The 18,392-nt window shown below is 26.2% G+C and overlaps 2 protein-coding genes across 2 annotated transcripts in view; one reads left to right on the top strand and one right to left on the bottom strand.

Annotated features, from left to right (window-relative positions):
- The window catches only part of LOC135931024 (serine/threonine-protein phosphatase 1 regulatory subunit 10-like), a 43,476-nt gene extending 43,046 nt beyond the window's left edge, over nucleotides 1-430 (bottom strand). Inside the window, exon 1 of the mRNA XM_065467873.1 lies at nucleotides 271-430. Coding sequence (XP_065323945.1) covers nucleotides 271-279 — 9 coding nt within the window. The 5' untranslated portion in view covers nucleotides 280-430. The remainder of the gene's footprint in view (nucleotides 1-270) is intronic.
- Nucleotides 431-719: 289 nt separating this feature from the next.
- LOC135932005 (small ribosomal subunit protein mS40-like) lies at nucleotides 720-2,376 on the top strand. The gene is made up of 7 exons (XM_065469333.1): nucleotides 720-857; nucleotides 905-1,088; nucleotides 1,139-1,236; nucleotides 1,281-1,352; nucleotides 1,401-1,467; nucleotides 1,512-1,571; nucleotides 1,618-2,376. Exons 1-7 carry the CDS (start codon nucleotides 732-734, stop codon nucleotides 1,713-1,715), a joined length of 705 nt encoding a protein of 234 aa, XP_065325405.1. The 5' UTR covers nucleotides 720-731; the 3' UTR covers nucleotides 1,716-2,376.
- Nucleotides 2,377-18,392: the final 16,016 nt, after the last annotated feature.

The following is an 18,392-nucleotide window of genomic DNA, read 5'->3' as shown; positions in this document are numbered from 1 at the left end:
TGTTTTTAATAATATAAAATCATCTAGTTTAATTAAAAAAATTTAAATATCTTTTAATTAAATAGATCATTCCCTGGTGGAGAAAAATGAAGTTAACAAAATGGGGAACTTAAATATGGCGAAAATCTAATTTGAAGTGACATGAATAAGATACTCAATCAATTCTTTCAATAATGTTATGAATGAAAACAATCAATAAGAAAGCACAATCCCTAAATATCATAGGTAGGTAATAAAAAAGTTTTAATCAAATTTATATGTATAATTTACTTTGGTCATATGTTTTGCGGAATAATTTAAAGAATGCTATCGCGAGCAATTTTGAGAAATAATCGACTTTGATTTCACATGCAATGAGAATTATGAATTTTTAATTATATATTATATTGCTCTATTCTTCATAAATATTGAAGTAGCATGGTTTAAATAAATTTTACACATAACTCAACACAGGTATATCATGAAATATTCCATAAATACTGAAGATATCTACTTAATTCCCAAATTATAAAAATCTTATGAAGATTAAAGAAAAAATTCGTTACAAACCGCTTATTAACAGTTATAGAAATTTTGTAGTTACTCCATCTTGAAAAATATATTTTTTAGATGTCGATTAAAAAAAATAATAATAAAAAAAGAGAACGTAAATAAAACGAATCGAAAAATAAATAAACTTTTGGATTTTGATAAAACACGAAATTAATGTATTATTTTTTTTTTATTCCATAATGAATAAAATCTCATTCTTTCATGATGCATTTTACAATTTTTATAAAGTAAATAAGATTATTAATCATGCTCAAATTTCGCCTGTCCGTTGTAATCAATTCTATTGTTTTATATCATCATCATTGGTTACATTGATAATATTCTTGCAGTTTAGATTGTTCATTTTATATAGAAAAATTATGCAATAGATGTAAAAACAAAGATAACAGAATATGGAAAAGAAAAATCTATAAACGATCCGCCTGATAGCTATTCCGAGGAATACGATCAATATGGTTTCAGAATCATTAAAAGTAAAAAAACTATAGTTAGATTGTTGCCGTTGGAAGAAAGCATGAGGTATTTATTGAGTGAAGGTAAATATTTTGCAAAGTATATTTCACATAACTTTTCTAAAAATATGAAGCATATAAAACTACTTATGGATTGGATCCTGTATGGAAAAATTATAGAAGAAATCACAAATATCAAAGACCTCCTATAACACCTAGAAAAAAATGCATTGTAAAATATGTTTATAAATCCTTTGATAAAATATAATAATATAGAGAGATTCCGTCATTATTTCAGCCAGCCCTTGTCCAATTTGTAGAGATCAATATTTAGTTCTTGATTATAAGGTAAAATGTTCCTTTCATATTTATACATATATGTCTTTATTTATTCAGAATGTTCATTTATTGTCACAATTTATTTGTCCATATAGTAATGAAATTTTATCAACCAAGATTACTGGTTTATTTTATTTTTAAATTAATATTAAATATATTAAAATTTAGGCCTTTGTCAAGAAAAGGATTTTAAATTAAGAGTTGAAATTGCCAAGGCTTTTGATTATGGTTTAGTTTTTATTTTATTATACAAAATAATTCCCTTTATTTTTAGGATTTATTGAGTTAAAGCTACCATATATTAAATATAATTATCAAGATTATTTTCCAAAGCACTTTGGCAAAAATTATGAAAAATCTTCAGCAATATAAAATATTTTTTTATAAATAAAAGTTGTTTAGAAATTTACCAATGTTATAAATATCCCATTAAAACCCTGTAAATTCAGTTTTTTTAGCCTGGGCTATCCCATAATTTTTATAAAGTGGGAGTCACTTAATTCCCTATCATAGAGAAATTATCATTTTTATTTGATGAAAAAAGAGAAAACATTTTCTATAAATTTAGAAATATTTTTCAAACTTCACCCAATTTTTTAAAAACAAATTAGACTCATATGTTTGACCCTACTTGCAAAAAACATGTTAAATATTCAAAGCAAGATATATATATATATGGAAATAAATATGTTCCACAATGAACGTGTTCTAATCTAAACTTACAAATAATTTTAATGAATAAGTTTTATCATTTGTAAATTCTTAGAGAGTAATTAATTTTTTCAAATTAGGTGTTTAAAATAGGAGTGTGTAACAACCTCCTTTTGAAGGTTGATTTGTGACTTATTACAAATAGTTTGTTATACATATTTTTTAAATTTTTATCATAACCATAAGTCATTTAAAAATTACCATCAATATATATAAAATCATAATTTTTTTTGTTTGTGGAAATTAGAATCCCATCTAGTCTATTCATGATCAATATAAATTGTTAGAATTTTTTTTAAATTATTTATTAAGTTTTAAAATCATAACCATTGTTTTAATAAATTATGTATTTTATTATATTCTCAATTATTTAGTTAGCTAATTGCTACAAAAAAAATTATCACTTCAATTATATATGAATGTTATTAATTTTAACTTAATAAATATATTTTCTTAAATATTTAAAATTTAAATTAAGCTGCTATTTTATTGGATCTAATCGGTAAATTTAATATCATTGGCCGATGTCTGATACTTTAATAGTGGCAAAAAACGATTCGATAAAAATATCAATACATCCCTATTTTAAAGGGTTATAGATTTATCAATTCATAATTGCCTAAATTTCTGAATCTTTGTGTGGAGTGGGGGGGGGGGGTAGATATTTTTGAATATTTTTAAAAAAAAATTATAAGAATTTTTCCCTGTGAATTATCTTTGATTCATACGAGCTATATGTCAAATTTGCAGGCTCCCATATTTTAATTTTCTTACATATACCCAGGCTAGACCTAAAAAAAATTTTTTAATTATCTATGTCGGACCTGAAAAATTTTTTTTAAAAAATGCCCTGGCCGTATATTTAAATCGCCATTATTAGCTATAATAATTAATAAATAAATATATTTTTAAAAAATCTGGGAATTCTTATTTAAATAATTTTAATGTAAAACGCGTAATAATTGCATTCATATTTTTGGCCAAACGGAAACAGAGTTTCTCTGACGTAGTGTTGTTTAAAGGCCCGGTTTAGGTCGGTTTTTACAAACTGCCGGATTAAGATTTTAACTAAAATATTATGTGAGCCTCTAGATTTTGCAAATATATGTCCAAACCTTTCTGTCATTTATGAGCAAAATCTTCAGGCTTAGATAATATTTTTTAGCTATAAAATTAATTGGGACTTTTTTAAAAATTAACCCGAATCGGGCTTTTTGACAACAGTACTCTGTCAATAACACCAGCTATTTTGATTAGAAGGCCAACGGTGGTCCTATCTGTCTTGAACTGGGCCGATTTTTTTGGGGGGACCACAGTCCAAACCGATCTTTATTTTTTACGGTATTTCATTAATTTTAGTTTGATTTACTATTCAATTAAAATAAATTTTTTTACCAAATTTTTTTGTTTATATTTTATACCTATTTTCGTTTTTGTGAATTTTGCAATGAAAACCATAAGTTTGCCGAAGAAGCATTTTACGTATAGTCCCTATGGATAAGAATTAAAAACGAAAATATTTTTAAAATAACCTGGATCGTTAGGTTATAAAAAATAATCATGATAATTTCTTTTTAATTTGATAGTTTTATTTCTACCCCAACCAAATCAAATAAATGTTATCGAACTTGCGGTGCTCACTTACCGATATTAATATGTTAAAAAGTTTTCCAACGATTAAAAAAATGTTTTGAAATAAAACACATTGTTCTATTCATCAAAGTCTATATGACGACTAGTTAACTTAGCAATTTTGATAAATAAGTATGATAGAACTCTTTTAAATAACGAATTTGAAAAATATACTTTAAAATGGTTAATTAGGGTAGAAAAGGAGATTCAAATGTTAAAGCTCATAATATCTATTTATATTTAGATATTATAAATCATATTCCATCTTGTAGCACCGAATTTTATTTTTCAAAAATAAATTTTTTTTACTAGAGTGTAAAATATCTATAATGATATCATACTACTATATAAATTAGGCCTATTCAAAAACGAATTCGAATCGAATAGTGCATTATTCATATTCGATTTGTTTACTATTTCAATTCATACGAATAATACAATCTACTATATGTATTCGATTCGAATTAATTTTTTTAATATTTTATTACAAATTTGATTTTAAACAGAAAAAATTATAATAATATGTAATCAATAATCTGATAATAAATAATATATAATCAAGTTATAAACAAAATTAAAATGTATATTATTAATTTAATTTATAATTTAAGCCAATTTTTAAGGCAAAGAGTTTTTCTTTTATTTTCTTCCTTATATGACATGCAGTAAGCAGTTGATGTTCCTTGTATAGATAGATAATCCCTTGCCATTTTCGAGAGCATGGGGATCCGATATGCATTTGCCTTCCACCACATACGAATCATTCTAATAATGTTTCTTAGTTTTAGAATTTAAGGATCTAAAATTTTTAAAATTTCTTTGGATATTAATTATATGGGCAAAGCATTGGATGTGCCCTATTTTTATTAATGGATATTTTAAAGAAAATGTATCAATAAATGTTTTATTATTTATTAGTTGCATTATCTAAAGTTATATAAAAAATTTTATTCTCTAAATTTTAATTATTTTAACAAAGGTTTTAAATATATTTTCACCTGAATGTGTTTCATTTATTGGACTGACATCCAAAATTATGTTATTTATTTTAAAATTATCAATAAAATGGGCTGTTAGCCCTAAAAAAGGAACCTAAAAATTAATCTGACTTTTATTTTTATATATTTTTTCTTTACCAACTGTTCTTTTACTGCAAATATATTATACATGTGCAATTTAAGAGTATTGGAGCATATTGATTTTACAGAACAATCAAGATCACTTATAAAATTTTTAAAATCATTTGAATTAATAATTTTAAAAGGTATATTATTATTTATCAATAATTTTAATAATCTTTAAAATTAATTTTTTTTTGAAGAATTTGGTGTAGATTTTAAAAAAATGTCAATTTTATTATTTTTTTTACTAAGGTGTGAATGAAGAAACCTATTATAATAATTAATAAAAGGAGATGTTGTTTTGCCTTTACATTTTATAATACTCTTGCAATGATTGCAAGCAGCCTTTTCATCGTCTTTAAGGATTTGATATTGATCTCATATGATAGCTCTCTTTTGTGAGGAAATTTTCTCATCTTCAACATCAAGCATAATTTCATCAGAAGCATTCTCCTCTAACATAATTAGGCTAGCTAACAATAATTATTGTAGAGATGTAATATATTTTTATATACCTCTGGTTTATGTAATTATTTAATATAATTTATTATGAGATTCAAAAAATATGGCAAATAAAAATTTAAATTTTCACTAGAAATTTTTGAATTTGTGCTAGAATTTTTATAAACACAAACACATCACCTGTCAGATTGGCAAGTCAACAAATAGAAATGACAAATGTTAGATTTATTAAACAATTTATTAAATATTACTAATAATTCGAATCGAATAAATGATTATTCGTATTCAGATAAAACAAATAATTTATTATTCGAATCGAATATTCGAATTATTTTTGAATAGGCCTATAAAGGTTCTCCTTATTTTTTTCTTTTTAATCAAATCCTACTTTAATTTTACTATAAAAGGAATCGTAATATAATTGCTATAGAAATCACAATTATATGTAATTATTTTCCGTTTTTAGAAAAGAAATTAGTTATAAAATTTTTGTAAGTAATTTAGGAATTAACTACAGTGTTTGAGTAATTATACCTATCCCTGATACGTATACTTAGTTTAAGTTCCCTCAAACTATTTTTGCCTTATACATTTTTATGTAAAATTAATTTTAAATTTAATATAAACCTGCTAAAAATAATTTTTTAAATAAACCCAGGCTGGGCCTAAGAATATACTTTTTTAATACCTGGATCAGGCCGAAATATATTTATCTTTCTATAAATCCAGGCCGGGTTAAATATTTTACATTGCGATTATTATACAGGCAAAATAAAATATATATTTAAAAATTGCTTATATCACATTCATTCACCTTTCATATTTCTTATATCAGTTCAAAACCATTTTATCGAAAAAAATTTTATACACTCTGAGTAGGCCGAAAATTATATTTTAAAAAAAATTCGAGCCTTGCCAAAAAATATTTTTAAATTTGGGCAAGGCCGTGCAATTTGTACATATGCAGGTCGTTTTAAATGGTTTTATAAAGTAATATTGTTAATAATTAGAACGATACAATATTATTAATAACTGTTATTATATCAGCCATTATTTTTAAAACTGAATTAAAGATTATAAAATATTGGTTTGTAAATTATTAATATAATAATAAACAATAATGTTTATTCCCTTCACTAAAAAAATGAAAGTTGAACTTTTTATATAATTCATCTCTTTAAAGCAGGAATGTGCATTTGGCCGGTCAAATATGTTTCGGTCAATTGATCGATATTTGACCGGTCAAATTCAAATATATGTTTTTTAAAGTTAATATTAACTTTATTTTGAAAATAATAGTAAAATGAATCTATTTTTTAAATTCATTGTCATTAAATAACTAACGTTTAGCTATCCGTAGCAGATTCTTGTTCGGATTCATATTCAATATTATCATTTTCTTTAATATTTTTAATCAATTTTCCTGATGTCAGATCTTCAATCGATTTCTATTTTCATAAAAATATTATCCCAAATCGACCTATTTCTTTCTAAAGAAGAAGTAGAACTAGTAATTATTAATCTCTTAATGGGCATGGTGGGCAAAGTTTAATCTATTAACTTGAGGTCGGAATTGATTGTTTCTGGAAATTACTACTTTCCACATAATTTTCTCTATTAAACATGCTGTTTTTGCTTCTGAAATTAATTATATCACTTAAAATATTTTGGTCATCACTATCTTGTAAAATAGCTAATTCTTGAATTATATCATATACTTCATTAAATTCACTACTAGTGAGAATCTCCTCTTGATATTGTGGACCCAAAAAATAAGCAAACATTGTGATCACATGTTATATCGTTTTTCCTTATATTTTTAATTATTTTTCCTTTAAATTTTTTTATAGAATTTGACCAGGTCATATACTCCTCCGGTCAATTGACCGAATTTGACTGGTCAATTGACTGACTTGCCAACCCTGCTTTAAAGATCCAAACCAGAAATATTTGACACGTATGTTTTTTTTAAATTAATTTTTCAAAATTTTTATTTTCAGAATATTAAAAATTATAAAAACAAATTTATATTATAGTATTTAAACATATATTAAATAAACCGGTCATAGCAAACTGATCTAAACCAGCCCATTCTTCAGACAGACTTTTTAAAATATTTTAAATATTTAGTGGACATCTTAAAAAATATTTTTAAAGGAATTGGCTGGTGAATTTTAAATATTTCGCAGGTGATATAACCAGAACAGGCTTCTATTATGTAAAAATCATTATATACTTCAAATTCAAATTTTATAAGTTTAATTAAAAATAAGTAAAGGACCAAACCAACCATTAAAATAGTTTTTAAATATTTGGACACCCGAGCGGGTAAACAAAATTTTTAGATAAATGGGCGGAGGATTTTTCAAAAAAAATTATTAGGCGGGCGATGCAAAATCGCTAAACTTAAGTCGATTTTAATTACGTCTAAAGCGATATTTTATCCAGAACTTCTTTGCTTATAGATGATGCAAGCGATTGGACATCTATTAGCGAAATCTCGTTTAGGCAAAATTTTTCTGCATAAATTTGAGTTAGCAGCTTTTAAAAATGGAACAGAGCTGGTTTAAAACAACGAGTGGGCGGACTTGTTAGCTAAAACCTCTCATTGCAGGCCCCTATAGCAAATACCCATTTATTATTACAAGCTGTAGATATTTTGAGCAGGTGAAAATTTTGTCATTTGCAGATCTCAAATACATATTATGCATTTATTTAAAACTACATATATTTCTTTTTAGGCCTTGTATTTGACCCAGTTCTAAAAATCGGGGGTTCAGGGGAAAATTCTTGAATCAGGTGCAGACCTGGCCCAGGAATTTTTTAAACATACCCGGACTGGGTTTAAAATAATAAATTTTTGAATACCCCCTGATGTTTTAAATCGCATCTATAAAAATTAATAAAATATATTTAAAAATTGTTTATCATAGAACAATGTATCACATTCATTCACTTATCATATTTCTTTTTTTTTCTTAGAAAATATTTCCAATCAACAACTAATCATTATTTTAGGTGATATCTAATGCTTTTTAAGGGAAAAGTTTATTTTAGATAAATATTATTTTATCTCTCTTTTTCTTTGTCCCAAATTGAGGCAATTACGTATGTTGTCAAGGAGAGAGCGCAAAATGAGTTATACCTACATATTTAATTACAAGAGGAATAATAAATAAGGCAGTTACCATCGATCAGTCGAATTGAAAGTGAGGTGATTCAAACACTTCTTTTACGGGTAGATAAAATAATTTGAACATTTATTATATGTGATTTCATATTTGTTTAAAGATCCGTAAAATGCCGATTATGTGTATTTTAATATTTTTTTAAAACCAAAGCCGTAAAAATAACCCTGGCCTAAAGTTTTTAAAGATATCCTAGCGAGGATTTTTTTTTAACAAATGGACCAAAAATTATTTTTAATATCCGAGCCCCGCTGAAAAAAATTTTTTAAAAAAAATCGGCGAAATTTTTTAATCGGGCCGCTAGTGCAAATGGTAGTGAAAGGAAATAATATTTTTTTAAATTTTGTTAAAATTTCAAAATCTATTAGAATTATAATATAGACATTCTATTCCTAACTTTGACATCGCATTGAAACTTGCATTTAATAAAACTACTTGTGATTTTGTTCTATTCTTTCGTCTTTTTCGTTCTATTCACTACATTAAATTCTTTCGGTAAAATTGCCTCTGCTTTTTCTTAGATTTAGGATCTTTACATCTGGAAACACTCTGAGTCGCGAGAGGGTTTCTTTCCGAGACGAGCTTGCCACAGCTATCCTTAAAGTTAACGAAATAAGGTCTAATGCAAGTCTCCAAGGAACTTTTTTCGACTTATTCTTTCTTATTTTCTTCTCCGTTTTATACTATATTTTTTCTTTATTTTTTATATTAACTTATTTTTGTATTGTAATTCTAATATTATTATAGCTTTAATTTAATTATATATTTAGTTAAATAAAGGAGAGTATTTTTTAATAAAAATTTAATAAACAATAGATATTCCTAAAATATATTATTATCTGTGATTAAAAAAATTTTACAAAATATAGTGCTACAATTTATAAAATATAATTAAAATGATACCACGAAAAAGGTTTTTAATTTGAAAATAAAAAACTCTTGAACCCTAAAAAATAAGGTTCGGGTTCAGTAAAATCTCGAGGGTTCGGGTTATCAGCCCTGCTTTTGAATTTCATACATATTTGTCGAATAATTTTTTTTTTAATATTTTTTGAGAAAAATGGTACATTATTATTTGAAATGAAGTTTATACTTAATGGTTAATTAATATCTGGAGAGATATTTAAAATATCTATTCAAGAGTTAAATTCATAAATTGTGAAATAAAATTTTATGAGATACAAATATAAATTTACCTATATTTCGAAGAATTTCTCAATTGTTGTCTCACATAGACAAATATTTATGGGGACTGTGTTGCTACAAGCGCAAAAAAATTATTACACCAAATATAGCATTTTGAAATTGATTATAACAATATGAAGTAGAAGTTTTAAATGCTAAATTCCAACGTTCTTCGTTACTTATTAAATATTATACGCAAATTCAGGGCAAAACTCTAAATGCAATAGGATAAAATGATAGTTTCGATAAGTTTGGGAGAGTAGTTTAATTGAAAACAAATTAAATTTAGAGGACCCCATTTTAAAGAGATTAAAAAACGCCTCAAAGATTGGAAGCAAATGGTGTTGTTTTGGGTGTCTCTTTAAAAACACTTTTCTGACCTCTATGAGCAAAATCTCCAGGCTTACATAATATTATTTGGGCTAAACTGAATCGGGACGTTTTAAAAATCGACTTGAAGCAAAAGAACTTGATTTAAATGTAATAATGAACATTATTTTACCTTAAAAACTATTATTTTATTATTTCTTTTCATAAAATAAAAAGATATTAAATATTATTTAGTCATTTATATTATAAAAAACTTTAAGAGAAATAAAATAAAGATTTAATAATGCAAAATTAAAATTACACTATTTTTTTACAATTAATTAAAAATTGATTAGGGATTTTTTTCAAGTTTTGAACATATCTTTAAAAAAATTTTGAGCCATATACATTTTTTATAAGTCGCCTCCACCTATATTATCGGGATTGCTTTACAACTGCAAATTAAACAACTATAATCATTTACAACGTTTCCATATTGGCAAAATGTGGACATCTAGTTGGAAAGCACATAGATCTGATTAATAAATGTAAATATATATTATTAAAGAAAAAAAAAATTTTTAAATCAGAGTTTAAAAAAAATAATGAATTAAGAATATTACATGCGTTTGTAGATTAAATATTTGAGCATCCTTTCTAATTAATAGACAATCGATCAAGTATTTTTTGTAATGTTTTAATTCATTAAAAATTGTCAAAATATCGAATTCTCAAAAAAATTAAGGTGGCATAAATAAAAATTTGATTGTTGATGATAAGTGTTAAATGTCAAATATACAACAATCTTAAAAATATGATAAAAACCATTATTTTTTACGTGAATTTGTGTTAAGGCAAAATTTTGGGTAGACACTTTTTTAAATAAATTAAAGAATTATTAAGAACCTGTCTAATGAAAAATTATTATCTTTCATATCTCTTCCCCTTGAGAATTAATTCCAGATTTCTTGCTGGATTGAATGTATTAAAGTTGGACAGGAACTTTTCCTATATATGGTAGATTTGTAGATTCAGACTTGACAGCAATTACTATCGAAAATGTCTTCACGCATACATGAGATGGCACAAACAGGGCAACCATGACCAACTGACACATATAATAAGAATATCATATACATATTGAATTACATATAATGGTGGAAAAATAATGTAATCCAAATTTCATTATTCACATGTCATTAGAACCTGTCTAATGAAAAAATAAATTATTATCATTCAATCCTCTTCCCAATCGAGAATTAGACTCAAGGCTTCCTGATGGGTTAAATGTCTGTGCTAAAAAAAAAGGATTGCATTTAAATATATCAAGGACAGGAACCTTTCTTATAATAGAATGCAAAATAATGAGGTCTTTTACTCATTCAATCCAGGCCCATAAGAAATTAATATATAAGTTTAGAAAGTTGTCTTAAATTCCAAAACTCAGAAAAAACATTAACAATAAAAGTTAATGTTCTTATATTATTTATGCATATATACCTATAGATGTTGAATCAGGGATAGATTTGCAGATACAGATTTGACAGTTATTACTATCGAAAACATCTTCAAGTGTACATAAAATGGTACAAGGGCAACTATGACCAACTCACAAATATAATATAAATGCCAGTTATACATAAAGAATGGAGAAAGAAATAATGTAATAGATATGTACCAACCTAAAGTTTAGTTATTTTTGAAATATTTATGTGTAACCTATAGATGTCGCTCAGGGGTAGATATGCCGGCAGAGGTTGGACAACTATCTAAAAAGTTTTCATCTGTATATGTGACAAACGGGTTAGCATCTATTAGGATCGGGGGTAGATTTGCAGATGCAGACTTGATAACCATTACCAGCGTCTACATGAGCGGGAAGGGTAGGAACAGTTTGCATCCTATTTTTTTGAGGGGGTAGGGGGCAAGCTGCTTTAATGGGGGTAGGATAAAAAAAATTTGGGGGTTATCTATTAAATTTGGAGATAAAATAAGATAAAGTTTATTGCTGTAAAAATTAATACTTTTATTATAGTATTATTATAATACAATTCATCGACCAAATCTATATATTGCAAACAATCATACACATTGTTTTCCAAATAAACTATCCTTTTAAATATAATTTAAAAGGTTTAGATATTTCAGCAAGCTCATAATGCCATAATAATTAATTCATCGTAAATAATGGAGGTTTTAATTAAATTTATTATCTAAAAAATAAATTCTTTATATTCACAAAATATCGATAGTTGGTAGAAGAGAAAGATTAATTTAAGTTATCCTTTATAAATTATTTGAAAAGAGTATCAATAAATAAATAGATGAAAATAATGATAAAGAGACATCTCCGCCGAAGGCGGCGGAGATTTTTTAGGGGGGTAGGCAAAGGTTTTTGGGGATTTGCATCCAGTGAAAATCCTGTCATGATCCCCCCCAAGCCAAAAAATGCAGATTACTATCAAAAATGTCACATATACATAAGATGACACCAACGGGGCAACTATGATTAACTCATATATATATATCATATTTGAATAAAATAATTAGAATAGGAACTTGTCTAATAAAAAATAAATTATTATCACTCTTACCTCTTCCCAATTGAAAATTAAACCCCAGTCTTCCAGTTGGATTAAATGTCTGTGCTAAAGAAAAAAGAAAGATTAAGTTTATATATATCACAAACAGGAACCTTTCTTATAGCGAACAAATAGCTATGTCTTTTATTTACTTAGCGGTACTATTTTTTATCATCATGTCCGATCCAGGTCTATAGAAAATTATAATATAAGTCCAGAATGTTGTCTTAGATAAAGTCCAAACCAAACTCTTCAATAAACATATTCAGAATAAAAGTAAATGGTCAAAAAATATTTATATGTAAATAAATAACAGAGTTGTTAAAAGATCGAATCAAAAAATCGACGATCCTGGATTCGATCGCAAATTTGTCAATTTTACGAGATTTATGATTATGACTTAAATTGAGGATCGAGATCGAGATCATTTTGTTTAAAATTCGATCCCGATCTTTTTAAAAATTAATTTTTTACTTAAAAAGCAATAAATAAAATAAAAATTTTGAAAATTAAATTAAAATATTATTTTTTAAAAAAATATCTATCTTCATATTTTATCAACTTCCATTCCACCATTTATTTTATAGAGATATTTATTCATTTCCTAAATTTTACGAGATTTAGAGCTCTTACAAATTATTTAATATAAATTTATAATAATATATTAATATTTATTTTAATAGGTAAATGTAAATGTCCATTATAGATTTAGAAGATTCTATTGCTTCTACTATTAATGTAACAGAAGATATAAGTGAGAATGAAAATCTTTTACCATTTTTGAAATTACATAAGTATTTTACTTTATGTGAAATGGATGAAAGCAACTCTTATAATATGATCAGCACCAAATGCCGTCTCTGTAAGAAGATTATATCATCTTCCAAAATATCATCCTCGAACTTAAAGAGACATTTACAAGTAATTCTTTTAAATTTTTTTTATTTGATAATCTCAATGTCAACATGTTTAAATTTAATTTATTACATTCCTGAGTTGAACAGGTCCTACAGAAATAGAATCTAGATAAAGATTCTTTATAAAAAAATGAATTATTAGATACAGTATAATTAATAAAATATTTGATGAAGAGTTAATCTTGGTTTTGTTATTTATATATAATAAATAGGTATTTATTTTTTAATATTACTATTTTATTAGTTTAATTAATTTTCAAAAGAAAAGTATTTATAATAAATGGAAGTGTAATAAATAATAATTAAGCCTTTATAATGTATTTTGACTTTCTTTAATATAATTAAAACATCCAGTTCAATGTTATTTGTATTGAACTTAGCAATGTTTCACCAACAGAAAAATAAATATCTATTCTATTATTTCTTTATTATAATATGTTAAATCTAATCAATTAGTAGTATTATAGTTTCAGTTTGAGCTTGATTATATAATCCTCTTGACAACATTTTCAGGGCTTTTTTTAATAATATATTTTGAATTGAAAGTATTTTTTGTATCATTTGACTCAATCCATAAGTTCTTAAATGCCAAAAAGCCTCATTATTTTCATAATAGGAAAATACTTTATCAAAATCTTTGGCCCATATCATCTTGGGCAACTTTTATATGATAGACAATATTGTAAACCTAAATTTTTAAGATAACCTACCCCCTTTTAACCACTAATAAAACATACTTTAATATGTTTAAGAAAATTTGTTGAACCCTTAATCCATAGTTTTTAAATGCCAAAAAGGCTAATTATATCATATATAGGAAAATATTTTATCAAAATCTTTAGCCCATATCATCTTTGGCATCTTTTAATAATGATAGACAAAGACAATATTGTAAACTTAAAATTTAAAATAACCTATATGAACCTTTTTTAACCATATATAAATTAAATAATATACTTTAATATGTTTAACAAAATTTGTGTTGAACCCTTTATCATTTTTTTGTTTATATAGGTTTTACATTCAGCCTGTACATTGTTTTTTTTTAACTTTAAATTTCCATATAAATTTTAAAAATCAAATTTGATTCAGGAGAAGTAATTTTCATCCAACTTTGATATATACTATTTTTTTCTTTTATAAAGAAAAAGCACAGTGAATTTAAAAATGAGATTACCAAACACCTCTACAAATTCTCTACACAAAAAAATATATCACTGCAAAACCAAAGTGGTTCTGGTTGCAAATCCAGACAATCTAAATTAAATTTTAACAATCTACACATTCCAGCTGTATCGCAAAAAACAGCAGACAATGTTTTCATGGATTTTATTATTGACACCTTCCAACCACTGTCTCTGGTTGATGATCCTTCATTTGAAAAAATGAATAAAACTTTTTCTCCTGCGACAAAAATTATTTGTCGCCAAACACTGGGCAACAGGATATCTACTTCCTTCTCTTATATGACGACAAATCTTAAAAGAGATTTGTCTGAAGTTTCTTATGTATGCACCACTGCTGATTGTTGGAGTGGTCACCGAAGGTATATTTTATTTATATGAATTTTATAATGTTTATTTTATTAGGGCTTTTATTGGACTTACTGCACATTGGCTGGATCCGTTAACCCTCAAGAGAAGGTCAGCCGCTTTGGCACTGAGGAGGATAATTGGGAGGCAAACATATGATGTTTTGGCCAACGAAATCAAAGGTATCCACAAGTTCTTTAAAATTCATAATAAGGTGGTGAAGATGGTGACTAACAATGGAGCCAACTTTGTCAAGGCATTTAAGTAATATTTATATTTAGCAAAAAATATTTAAATAAATTTATTTTTTCTAGAGTTTTTGGAGAAAATGAAGAAGATAGTAGTGAGGATATGGAATTGATAAATTTGGATGACATATTATCCGTTGATGACCCAATTATTCCTACTATCAGCCTACCAAAACATCAACGTTGTTGTTGCCATAATCTTAACCTTATTGCAACAACAGATGCGGAGATGGCAGATAGTGATCTCAATTATAAACGAATATCTAGATCCACTTTTGCAAAATGTTTTGCTTTAGTTAATAAACAAAATATGTCTTCAAAAATGGCGGATATTTTATTGGAGAAATTGGGTAGATATTTAATAGCTCCCAACAAGACAAGATGGAATTCTTATTACCAATCCATGAAATTAATAGATAAGATGCTTTCTGAAAAGTTTTCAGAATTAGAATAAGTATGTGATCAAATTGGATTTGCAATGTTTAGGCAAGAGGAATGTTTTTTTGTTAAAGAGTATGCAACAGTAATACAATGATATTCTCTAAATAAATTTAAATTTTATAGTTATGGAACCTTTGGCGATCTCGTTAAAAATCTTGGAACGGGAGGATAATATGGAGCAGGGAATCTAACTCCCGTTCTATCGATATTGATAGATAAATTAACGAAATTTAGCTGCCTGCGGTATTGTCAGCCCCTTGTAGATAGTGTTCTTTGTATATTAAGTATTAAAAATACATTTAATCAATATTTATGATATGACCCAAATATAAATAAATATTATACAGATGATGTGCCAGACTTGACTGTAAAATTCAAAAGGGTTAAGTTTTGCAGATACTTGATTTTATTTATATGAATAAAATGAACACTTATTTAATATTAAATTAATTATCATTTCATAATATAGATTTCCTTCACTGTATAAAGACAGTAACATTTTGGCAGCCATGATTCACCCTAAATTTAAACTTAATTGGCCTTATATTAATCGGCCACAAAATATGATGGTAAAAGAAAGATTAGTTGCCCATTTGGAAAATATGAGGAACAACCATATGCGGACCTCAAATGAATGTATGGATGACATTGATGCTTTTTTTGGGAAAAATACTGTACAAAATGCTTGTTCCGTTAAAAAAAATTTTTATTCAAATGATGATTCCATGAATATTTTTAATACTTATATTAATTTTAAAAAAATATTTATTGAATATAATACACCTTTCAAACGCCCCTGTAGAGCGCTTGTTTAGTAACGCTTAACATGTTCTAAATGAAAGACGCGGATGTTTAAATGATGATAATTTAGAAAAAATTTTATTATTAAAAGCTAATTTTAATTATAAATAAATATATCATAATTGTTATATTTATTATTCAATTACAATAAATTTCTATCATATTTAATTTATTTTTATATTAGTTAATTTTGCATCGGTTTTATTATATTATTATTCAATTACAATAAATTTATAACATATATTAGTTAATTTTGCATCGGTCAGAAATTTCCTTCAGAAATTTAAATTAAAAAAAAGTCGATCCTGGATTTCGATCCTCATTTTTTGAAAAGATCGTGATCGGGATTCGATCGTTTTAAAAAGATCGGTTAACAAGCCTGACAAATAACTATAGATGTCGAATCAGGGGTAGATTGCAGAGACAGGTTTGATCAGAAACGGGGCAACTATGAACAACTCATATATAATAAGAATGGCAAATATACTTTAAATCATGAAGAATGGGAGAAAATATAATGTAAATATATCATGAAGGATAGATGAGACATAAGATGACAAATGTGCCATCAAATCATATCACTTGCACTTAGGTCAGCTAGTATTTCTACCTCATTGGAGCTTTCTGATCTCTTTCTCCATGGTAGATATCCTGATGGAATCACAAATTTCATGGCAACAAGGAAGTTTCTAATATGAGATTTTTCTTGTCTGGACACAAACTTCCCTTCCAGTTTTAACAAGGACGCTTTAAATAAAGCGCAAAATTTTAAGATCACCATTACAGCGCTTTCTTCTAATTACATATTCGTACTAACAATATATGGTGAATTGACTAAAAGGTTTCATAAAGATGATGGCCGCCTAAACAGGAAAAATTCTGGGGAGTCTCGTGAAGGCTACTTAAGGCAGAGGATCGTGATAGCCATTCTTAAGGCTAATTATGTTTGTTTTATCAATTCTTTCTCTCTTGATGATTAGGGGTGTTTATTAATATTTTTTAATAATATTATATTTTCTATTATTTTATTATTTATGTTCAATATTGTCAATCTGTTATTATGATTTGTTCTAACCACTAATATATTTTAGGTCCGTGAAGTTGGCCCCACACTTTTTGATTTTCGATGGTTTATCAGTGGGTATGATTTGTACCCGATTTCTACCGATTTGTACCGTTTGCAGTTCGATTTGTACAATCACCATTTTTGAGATATTCAAAGAACAAAATGGGGGGCCAACTTCACGACAGCCTCTCAACTTTTGAACTTAAAAATAAAAAGTGCATAGGTCGATAGAGAATGATTTGTACCGATTAATACCGTTTCAAACTTGATTTGTACTATTACCGTTTTCCAGCTATTGACCGTTAAAAATATGAAATAAATAATGAAGATAAAGCTTAATTTGAGGCATCATTAGGAAGAGAAGAAAATTCTCTATCATTGTACGTTAAGAAATTTTTTTTTTTAAATTTTGAGTGTTTTTTATTTTTGGCGCCATATTTTTAACGGTCAATAGCTGGAAAACGGTGATGGTACGAATCGAACTGAAAACGGTACAAATCGGTACAAATCATTCTCTATCGACCTATGCACTTTTTATTTTTAAGTTCAAAAGTTGGGGGGGGGCTGTCGTGAAGTTGGCCCCCCATTTTGTTCTTTGAATATCTCAAAAACGGTGATGGTACAAATCGAACTGAAAACGGTACAAATCGAGTAAAAATCAGTCCAACTGATAAACCATTGAAAATCAAAAAGTGTGGGGCCAACTTCACGGACCTATATATTTTTTATATAAATATATAAACATTCAGTACTATTTTAAAAAAAAGACTATTTTAAAAAAAAGAAATTTTTTTTAATATACATTTATTTTTAAAATTTTTTCTATTTTATAAATTTTAATATTTATATATATA

The sequence above is a fragment of the Gordionus sp. m RMFG-2023 genome, chromosome 1 (genome assembly GCF_954871325.1).
Source record: "Gordionus sp. m RMFG-2023 chromosome 1, tfGorSpeb1-WG-v2, whole genome shotgun sequence".
NCBI lineage: Eukaryota > Metazoa > Nematomorpha > Gordioida > Chordodea > Parachordodidae > Gordionus > Gordionus sp. m RMFG-2023.
This window is presented reverse-complemented; position numbering and strand designations above follow the sequence as displayed.